Source organism: Cyprinodon tularosa, unplaced genomic scaffold (assembly GCF_016077235.1).
Source record: "Cyprinodon tularosa strain WSP-4 unplaced genomic scaffold, ASM1607723v1 ctg82, whole genome shotgun sequence".
In the NCBI taxonomy this organism is placed as follows: domain Eukaryota; kingdom Metazoa; phylum Chordata; class Actinopteri; order Cyprinodontiformes; family Cyprinodontidae; genus Cyprinodon; species Cyprinodon tularosa.
In genome coordinates, this window is record NW_024039585.1 from 428,897 (window position 1) to 439,695 (window position 10,799).

Here is a 10,799-nt window from a genome sequence, read left to right on the forward strand (position 1 = left end):
GTTCGGGTCGGTGGGAGGAATCCAGAAAAAAGACGATGCCGGGGACACTTCAATGTTGAGCGTGTAATAGAAAAATGTTTTCGAAGAAAAAAAAAAAAAAGACAAAATAAAAATAACAAAACACAAACGCCCCAAAAAATTTATTGCTTTGAATTTCTTGGCCTCCATTTTCATTACTTAAAGTAACCTACAGAACCATTTATCACATATTTGGATGATGTTAATGTGTATACTGCTTCCTTTAGTGCTTATAGCTGCAAATATACATTTTTGTTAATTTACTTACAACATAATTTTACAGCGTGTGTTTAAAATAATACTGTTTATTTATTTTATAAAGCGACAGCCTACAGCCCCAGAATCTATCGCTCAACTGAAAGGATCACAGCATATTGTATAGCTAAGTATTCAGTTCAAAACACACCATTATCTTTTATCAGTGGATGTCATTACAATAACCAGAAATGTAAGAAAGAAAAAAAAGAAAAAAAAAACATCAAGCTATCATCTATCTTCCAGAAAAAAAATCTAAGGATGTTTTTGATATCGTCTCTTGAATAATATTTTGAATTGATGTTTCTTTTACTTGTATTCAGCTTCCGGGAACCCTAGAGTTACTCAAATAAATAAAGAACAAATACCTAAAAATAAACCAGCCAGAGAGACAGACATACTGTTTGTATTATTGAGACTCGCTGTTTTTACACCATTTAATCATTTCAATGTTATTTTCTATCTGCGGAGCCTGCTGTGTTATTTAGAGGTTATGTGAATATACAATAAACAATATAGGTTTATAATCACAGGAAATACTAGTCCAAAAATGTATACCACCTATAGTGATTTTAGGTATTAGTACCTTTATATGGTGTGAAAACAGGTTTTAAAATGTGTATCTATTCTACGTGAATCTGTTACTATATAATGTATTTTTCTTTATTTTAACTTTATATATATTTTTAATCAACATCAGATATTTGTATTTTTCTTATTACCTGTTTTTGTACACTGCATGTCATTAATACAGCATCACAGAGTTGGTCTGAAGTATTGTTTTTACAAAAAATATATTTTAATCTTTTTTGAGTGACTATTTTCTTACTTGGTTTAAAACCAAATAAAGGTACTATTACTTTAATAGAAGTGTGTCTGTCTGGTGGACAGACTTCTTAGGAGCGCATGCATCTTCATACAGAAACAACCACAGCCCTTCTTCTTTGAGGAAAACAGTTTGAATGTAGTTTAATCCTTGTATAAATACAACAAATCTATAAAAGGAATCTTTCAGGGAACAAAAAAAAAAAACACATGAGGACTTAATAAGAAAATAAATGTTGGAGAAGCTTTTTGCCTTCATGCTTTATGTAATGTGTGACTGAAAATTAACCCTGCACATCACGCCATCCAAAACTTGGGATGGTGGTAGTGTTATGCTGTGGGTTCTATGCGGTTCTTCAACAGTGACTGGGAATCTTGTTTGAGTAGATGGAAAAATGAGAAGGCTATAGGGTGATGGAGTTAGAGACAATGTGTTAATGCTGGATGATGCTTTGCAAGCTGCCTAAAACTGGAATAAAGGTTTGTGCTTCTGCAGTGTAATAACCATGAACAATGTAATGGTTTGGATTAGAGCTTGCCCCTGTAATGAGACAAAGAACAAAAGGGTTAGGGTGTAGAAATGTATTTATATAACATGGTAAAACATAATTTGTATAAAGCTTTCAATTCTTATCTTACAGAATAATTAAGGACTTATTCTTGTGTACTGTAGACTGAGGCCTGTAATACTTAAACATAAAGCAAAACACATTTTCTAAGCATAAATAGTAAACTAAATAGTAAAGAAATGATTTGCTAATCTTATTTAGATTGCTTCCTAAGTAGTTTTACTTTACATTACCTGAAATTATATTGAGCTGACATTCATGCTTGTCAGATACCAGTATATCTTGATTGTGGTGGTGGGAATTTAAGAGTTAAATGACTGGAACTGAGATGAGTGGCATTATTTCCTTGATGTGCAGGGCAGAATGTGGAGACCGAGCAGGTGTTGACATGGTCTCAGTGATGGATATTCCTTCTCCCCTGAATCAGTCCTAAAGATTGAGGAGTTAATCTCTTCCTATGGCACTCCAACTGACCAAACCAATTCACTTACCTCTTTTCGCCCAGACCAACACACTCAGATGTTGCTATTTAAAGAAGCAATTAAGGTAAAAGACAAACACGTGTAGGTGCCAAGAACATTTGACAGAGGTCTTTCATAACCAAGCGGCTGATTGATAACTTCCCTCAGTTTGATTGGGCCATGTCAAGGTGATGGAGGGTTACTGGTCTGCAAGTGCAACGTCAGAGCCCCGTATTTCATTCAAGCGCTTCATGGTCTCTTTCAGATTGTTGGCTGTTGATGAAGTCCAAGACACCTGACTACACGTTGATTTAAGACACAAGGAGAAAACTGGCTCCTCCTCTCAGCTAAAAATCATATAAATGTATACTGACGGCATAGACTCAAAGTAGAGGATTCCTTGTGTTGTGTTAAGGGGTTCATTTAGGACAATTCTCCGAGTGCCATGGACAGGTTCACAGTCGCAAACTGCTGTTTGGGACTCCTTGGTTTGCTGTTACTGCAAGGAGTGATCAGTTCGGAGGGGAGTAGCATATTTACCTCTGGTAAGTTTACCAAAAATGTTGTGTTCCATCATGGAGGAGAACTAAAACATGTTCAGACATTATAGACATGCACCTTGACTTCATGTTTGAACTGTTTTTTTTCCTTAACTTGGAATTTTCATGTGCTTTCTGTTATCAGGAAACCAACTTTTTAATCTCAAAGATGACCCAGAGATTCAGCGTAAGATTCTTTCACTTCTGTTTCACAAAACTTTGGCTCCAATGGAAAGGGAGGACCTACTGGGTATGTTGAGTTTTTAAATGGAGATACTGCTTCTAGAATCAATTGACAACATAACATAACATCCAATAATAAATGGGTTTCCACTTGTAGGTATGGAGCTGGGTAATAAATTAGCTGATCTCGAGGAGGTAAGACCTTTTTCTCTTTTGGTCAGGAAGTAGGATTTCTTATCCTTGTGCTGATTGATTTGATGTCATCTTTTTATGTATTTCTTTTTATTTTTATTGTGTTACTGTCATTTGAAATACCTGCTTTCCTTTACTTCCCCTTTTAATGTTCTTATAAATTCGTATAGTGACCCTTGGCTTGCTTATATGAAGTGTGATGAAATTAGAGCTGCAACTAACTTTTTTTGCAAATCCATAAATCTCATCTCAATCTATTATTTTTTGGAATAGTTGATTAATTGATTAATAATCAGATAGACAAAGGTTCCTTTAAGAAGATTTTTATACAAATTAATCCAGGTTTTGGTTGTAATCCACTTTTGGAGTTCTGGATAGAGCATATTGACACCCTATTTTTTTTTTTTATCTTAAACGCAAAATGTTTTTATTTTTTTTCCAATCTTTGTATAATTACTGCTCAAGGTGGGTTGCTCTGTCAGCTAAAGGCACGTTTTAGAGTCTCTATACTCCAGTTAATGATTAATCGATTACTAAATTAGTTAATGATTACTTTAATAATCGATTAATCAGATTAATTGTTTTAGCCTTCGTTGAAAGCACAGCAACATTTCTTGAACTCTCTTAAAATATGTGGCAAAAACATGGTACCAAGTGAAAATCTTTTTTTAAAGTGACATAAAATAGAATAATAAAATATTTATCCTTTGAGATTTGATTGGTCTATTCTATACTTTAAGCTGCGTACAATGTGGGAAGACCTAGAACTGGAGAGGAAGATTTCTACTAATGTAGCAGAGGAAAAATCCATCACAACAAAGCGTGGGGAACGTAAGTAAAAGTCCCACTATTCAAAATGATGAAATGTTAAACTCTGTAGTTATTTTGTAAAACTAATTTGTTGTGTCTCTCTCCCATTATCCACAGCCTGTTTTTGGAAATATTGTGTCTGACACTGACTAAAGGGGAAGATAACCACCATGGAAACTTGCTGCAGTGTTCAGCATAGCCTTAAAACCTGCTAACACCAGTAATTTAACCACCCTGTATTTATTCCAGCAATATAGCAATGTACATTTCATGTACCTCCTAGATACTGTCATGAAGCCCCTGAGTCATGTTACTGTACATATTGTCTGACAGGAATTTTATTATGTAACAAACTGAATCTATTTTACCTCATCTGGATTTCTAATTTAACTATGTTTGTGTTTTCATTGCCCTCATCTGGCAGAACTTGACAGAACTTTTTTTTTTTTTTAAAGAACCAACAATAACCTCACTTTTCACTGTTGTTAAAAAGAAACTGTGTTCATTTTTTCAATGTAAATAGGATTTCAATGTCTGTCTATGATTTTTGTTTTAAAAATTCAGAAAAACATTAAAAAATTGCAACCTCTGTTATGTAAATCCTTTTAAATGGAACTCTATTTTTTGTGTGTGCAAGTTTTGGATTTTTTTTTTTTTTTTTTTTTTTAGAATTTCTCAGTTGTTAATGTGTTTAACAATATCTTTAAAATGTGGTAATAAACATGACACACCTTCAGGATGCTAATTTGCCATAGAGACAACTGGATCTTTACCAAAGCCTAGTTGGAACCAGCTGAGTGCTGCAGCAAATATTGTCATGCTTAACACTGCAAGCCTGTAAACTTAAATGAGATACGACTGGCTCAATGCTGCAACAAAATAATTGGAGACTAGGCCACATGCAAAGATACAAAAACTAACATTTACGAAAGGGGAAGCAAAAACTTAAAACTATTAGTAACGGTAATAAAAATGAGCATCAGCAGCAGAAGCATAGAAGCATCAACACATCGACCAGATAGATGAGAAGAGAGCACACATACAGGGACATAATAATAATCTGAAAAGTGAGGGGGGCATATTTTTTGTGATCTTTTGATGTGTAATCTCTTGCTTTTCATTAAACATCTCTTTGTGAATAAGGAAACACAAAATCCCCAACAGCCACAGCACAGCCCCAGGAGACCGACTTTTGTTCCTTAAACAAACAACATTTGAAGTTTTAGCTAAGAAACTCTGGTTTGATTGTCATAACTATCCTTTCTACATCTACAGCTTAAGTAGCCTGATCTCTAAGTTTGAAATTGCAGCCCTGGACACGAGATGTCTGGTAAAAACCCTTTCCTGTAAGCAAGATATTACTTAGGCCATGCTATAAAATGGAAATGACACAGTAATAAGCCAAATGCTGACTGCGTAAATGTTAAAAGACGTAGTCAGACTCCTACATCCGAGAAACCACAGCTACACAAAACTTAAAGACAAAGCTTATACAAAGAAAAAAATATTTCAATGGCTCAGGAAAACAACTCTGTTGATTTGCTTGGAATTTTACTGACGGCGTGCTTAGGAAGATGGGCCTCTAGGGGCTTAAAAACATCAGCAGTCTTTCTACAGATTCCAGGATTGGTTTAGTAATGCTTTTAGACAAACTGAGTGATTTAGTTTAGATTTAGTTTAAGCCTGACTTGTGGTTGCCTGAGATTTTCCACAGGAACACATACTTTCATTTAAGTAGGAAAGTTACTTATCCACAATTAACTCAATTTTAACAGACATGTAATACTGGTCTAGATAAATAAAAATGACCCATACCTGCTTCCTTAGAAAGCAAATAATGCAGAAGTTAAATATCTAACAAATGTAACAAATGAATGTAAGGTCTAAATATAAGTATATATAACAAATTACATCTTTTCTTGCCAGTTTTTGCTTTAGTCATCTCTGCATTCAATTTACAAAATATTATCAGTTCTAGATTTATGTTATGCACAACGTAGCAATGGTACGACCAAAATAAAATATAGCAAAAAATATAAGTATTTGTTGCCAATTCTCTATAGTTAAGTAACTGTAATTCAATAAATATGATATTACCATTTATGAATGAAAACATACATTTGTATCTGTTATAGGCCAAATCTCTATCTGATTTTCTTTCATAGGAATAAAGAAATCTTGCGCAAAACGTACACATGTATTAGCTAAGAGAAACATGTATCTGTGCCTCGTTTTAGCTGCAATTATTAGCTGAGAAATGTATCTCCTATTTAACAGTTTATTCAATTTATCTGTGTGGGTAATAAGACGGCACTGTTCCAGTGCTAAAGCCTGGTGTCATCTCTGCCTTCTACTACCCATTACAAAACAGTAAAAATGAAAGCCATAGTGAGCACAGGTTCTACATACATAGAAATTAAAGTGTTGGATTTATTGTAACTGTGAACTAATTATCAAGGTTTAAGACATAGGGAACAGCACTAGTAGTTAATTAGATTAGCATGATTTGCTGGCAAGTATTAACAAGTAATTTAGCTGTCATCATGCAACAGCAGTGCTCAACTTAGATGGCTTGTTTCTAAAAACTGATGGTGAGGGACCGAGCCAGCCAAGCATGAGGTCACAGTGGTGATTATCAAGAAAAATTGGTTTTATTTCCCCAAAGTAACAAAGAATCCAAACAATAATGACAGGTTCCTTAAAAGAGGTAAAATAAAGAGACTAACTTAAGGCAAAAAATACCAAGGTTAAACATAACAAAACTTCAAACTAACTGCACAAACAAAACTGACCTGACACACAACAAACAAAGGGAACTTAAATACTGGCTGATCAGACAAGACTGATACACTGAGGAAGAGGTAAGGAGAACATCTACACAAATTTAACAAAAATAAAGAAACAGTTAGCTTAAGGATTAAACTTTGATTACTAATAACTAAACAAAATTGACAAAATGAGCAAATCACAAAAGAAAAAGAAAAAAAGATTATGCAGCATATTAAAATGTGAATTCCATAGTCTTCCCCCATAGTGGAACTCAAGATGGTACCACCCAATCAGTCAATGAATGTGCCAGCCAGAGTCTTTTGCATTCTCTCAGTTAAAGGTATTCCCCACAACACCAGAAAAGGAAGTACAAATAATATTAAGCATTTGACAAAATTAAATATACAGAAGTTAACCAAATGTGCGCGCTACAATTGGAACTAGGTAGGGTAGGACAAAGGCACACAGAAAGTGGGGTGTGGACGTATCTTATCCCTCCCCCTGTCACCCATATATATATATACAGGTGCTGGTCATAAAATTAGAATATCATGAAAAAGTAGATTGATTTCAGTAATTCCATTTAAAAAGTGAAACTTGTATATTATATTCATACATTACATACAAACCCATATATTTCAGATGTTTATTTTGTTTAATTTTGATGATTACAAATGACAACAAATGAAAATCTCAAATTCATCATATCAGAAAATTAGAATATTACTGAAGACCAATAAAAACAAAGGATTTATAGAAATGTTGGCCAACTGAAAAGTATGAACATGAAAAGTATGAGCATGTACAGCACTCAGTATTTAGTTGGGCCTCCTTTGGCCTGTATTACTGCAGCAATGCGGCGTGGCATGGAGTCGATCAGTCTGTGGCACTGCTCAGGTGTTATGATAGCCCAGGTTGCTCTAATAGTGGCTTTTAGCTCTTCTGAATTGTTGGGTCTGGTGTATTGCATCTTCTTCTTCACAATACCCCATAGATTTTCTATGGGGTTAAGGTCAGGAGAGTTTGCTGGCCAATTAAGAACAGGGATACCATGGTCCTTCAACCAGGTACTGGTAGCTTTGGCACTGTGTGCAGGTGCCAAGTCCTGTTGGAAAATGAAATCTGCATCTCCAAAAAGTTGGTCAGCTGCAGGAAGCATGAAGTGCTCTAAAACTTCCTGGTATGTGGCTGCGTTGACCCTGGACCTCAGAAAACACAATGGACCAACACTAGCAGATGACATGGCACCCCAAACCATCACTGACTGTGGAAACTTTACACTGGACTTCAAGCAACGTGGATGAAGTGCCTCTCTTCTTTTCCTCCAGACTCTGGGACCTTGATTTCCAAAGGAAATGCAAAATTTACTTTCATCAGAGAACATGACTTTGGACCACTCACCAGCAGTCCAGTCCTGTTTCTCTTTAGCCCAGGCAAGACGCTTCTGACGCTGTCTGTGGTTCAAGAGTGGCTTGACACAAGGAATGCGACAGCAGAAACCCATGTCTTTCATACGTCTGTGTGTGGTGGTTCTTGAAGCACTCACTCCAGCTGCAGTCCACTCTTTGTGAATCTCCCCCACATTTTTGAATGGGTTTTGTTTCACAATCCTCTCCAGGGTGCGGTTATCTCTCTTGCTTGTACACTTTTTTCGACCACATCTTTTCCTTCCCTTCGCCTCTCTATTAATGTGCTTGGACACTGAGCTCTGTGAACAGCCAGCCTCTTTAGCGATGACCTTTTGTGTCTTGCCCTCCTTGTGCAAGGTGTCGATGGTCGTCTTTTGGACAACTGTCAAGTCAACAGTCTTCCCCATGATTGTGTAGCCTATAGAACTAGACTGAAAGACCATTTAAAGGCTTTTGCAGGTGGTTTGAGTTAATTAGCTGATTAGAGTGTGGCACCAGGGGCCATCAATTTTGAACCTTTTCACAATATTCTAATTTTCTGATATGATGAATTTGAGATTTTCATTTGTTGTCATTTGTAATCATCAAAATTAAACAAAATAAACATCTGAAATATATGAGTTTGTATGTAATGTATGAATATAATATACAAGTTTCACTTTTTAAATGGAACTACTGAAATCAATCTACTTTTTCATGATATTCTAATTTTATGACCAGCACCTGTATATATATATATATATATATATATATATATATATATATATATATATATATATATATATATATATATATGGGTGAAATATACATGCATGCTGGTTGTGCAAGTTCTCTAACTTAAAAAGCTGAGAAAGGTGTGTCATTTTGTTCATAGTTACACCTTAACTATCAGACAGAACCTCATCTCCTTGTAGCATAACCCCTGTTGGCACCAAAGGAGGTCAAACCTTTCCAGTCAGTTCCAGTCAGGTTTGCTCACACTGGTATTTGGGCTCATTCCTCCATGCAGATCTCCTCTGGGTCAGTGATGTTGGAGCTGCTGCTACACAGTCTTCTTGAGACTATCATTGCCACTCCAGTATCTTAGAATATGTTGCCAAAGCAGTGTGTTTGATTAAGACCCTGTTATTGTCCACCTGCAAATCAATGACTGTTGGAAAAATATTTTGGCCTAACTAAAAAAAAAATTATTAAAAAAGATACATGTCCCTGTTCATTCCTTGGTGAATAAGTATCAATTCTCCCCTTTATAGAAAACGATCCCAGAGAATGACATTTCCACCCACGTGCTTCATAGTAGATATGGATGAAACTAAACAGTCTTCTGTCTTCAGAGAAAAAAAAAATGATTTAGATTTCATCTTATATTTTCCCAGTCCTCTTCTGGATCTTCCATATGCTCTCCTGCAAACTTTAGGTAGTCAAGGACATGTACTGGTCAAGCTTGAAAAGCAACTGGACGTGAAGTTTTCTAGAAGACGTTTCGCCTCTCATCCAAGAGACTTCTTCAGTTCTGATGATGGTGAACAATGTGATTAATATATAACAAAAGAAAGTATGTTACATTATATTAATAAAACTTCTTAAATAAGAAGTTATATGTCTGTGAGAGCCAAACTTCTTGCTTGCTGTGTGCGTCACCAAATACTTAGTTTGTTTAAATAGATCATTTGAAATCATACAGTGTGACTTTGAAAATGTTGAATGCAAATGCATTGGTGAAATATTCCACCTGCTGGAAGTTTCAGAAAATACCACTATGGGGCGCCAAATGTAAGAAATGTTACCAAAAAGTAGTTCACTGACACATTTCTGATAATTAGTGCACTTTCTTCTCATTGTTTGCTTTTATCTCAGATTTAGAAATGCTGAATAAAAAATTTCAATCTATTACATTTATCTGAATTTAACTGTTAAATCAATTTTTGACATCCTATATCAATATATGAGTGTTATACCTACAGTAAATGTAAATCTGTAATGTATATCTGAATCTTTCATCTGAATATGTATCTTAAATCTTAAGTCTAAATCTTAAATCTAAAATCAATTATATATATATTAAATGATATATATAAACCAAATATATCTAAAATCTATTTACAGCATATCTTATATCCATCTTCTCCCACATATTCCATCAAGATCGCAGTGAGACTGGTGTCTATCTCTGGCAGTCTATGGGAAAAAGGTAAAGTAGACCTGGGACAACTCACCAGTCTATTTCAGGGCAACACAGACACAAAACCTCGCACACACACCTAAGAACAGTTAAGAGAAGCTAATTAACCTAACATTCATGTTACCCTCGCATTCAAAGGGGACAACATGCAAAAACTCCATGCAGAAAGACCCCAGGCCGGGAATTGAACTTAGAATCTTCTCACTGCAGGGCAACAGTGCTACAAACTGCACCACCATGATGCTCTATCCTGTATTTCTTACTCTGAAATCTAAATGTGATAAATGCTAGAAAAAACTAAAAATGTAAAGAAAGTGTGCTAAATAACAGAAATGTGATGTGGGAAATTGTTCAGCTACATTTTTGTATTCCCTGCCCCACAAACCACAAATATATATTAGCCCTCTGTAAACAAAGAGAGAGAGAGAAAAAAAAAAAATATATATATATATTTTTTTATATATATATATATATATATATATATTTCTATATATATATATATATATATATATATATATATATATATATATATATATATATATATATATATATATATATATATATATATATTTCTATTGAATTTCTGT

At 34.8% G+C, this 10,799-nt stretch overlaps 1 protein-coding gene across 1 annotated transcript; it reads left to right on the top strand.

Moving 5' to 3' along the window:
• The first annotated feature begins 2,450 nt into the window (after positions 1 to 2,450).
• uts2d (urotensin 2 domain containing) lies at positions 2,451 to 4,462 on the top strand. The gene is made up of 5 exons (XM_038272145.1): positions 2,451 to 2,673; positions 2,813 to 2,917; positions 3,008 to 3,045; positions 3,783 to 3,873; positions 3,970 to 4,462. Exons 1-5 carry the CDS (start codon positions 2,574 to 2,576, stop codon positions 3,993 to 3,995), a joined length of 360 nt encoding a protein of 119 aa, XP_038128073.1. The 5' UTR covers positions 2,451 to 2,573; the 3' UTR covers positions 3,996 to 4,462.
• Positions 4,463 to 10,799: the final 6,337 nt, after the last annotated feature.

Coding starts and splice junctions, on each gene's coding strand:
- uts2d (XM_038272145.1), top strand. CDS start 2,574: ATGGACAGGTTCACAGTCGCAAACTGCTGTTTGGGACTCCTTGGTTTG. Junction 3,046..3,782: donor AATTAGCTGATCTCGAGGAG/GTAAGACCTTTT, acceptor CTATACTTTAAG/CTGCGTACAATGTGGGAAGA. Junction 3,874..3,969: donor CACAACAAAGCGTGGGGAAC/GTAAGTAAAAGT, acceptor CATTATCCACAG/CCTGTTTTTGGAAATATTGT.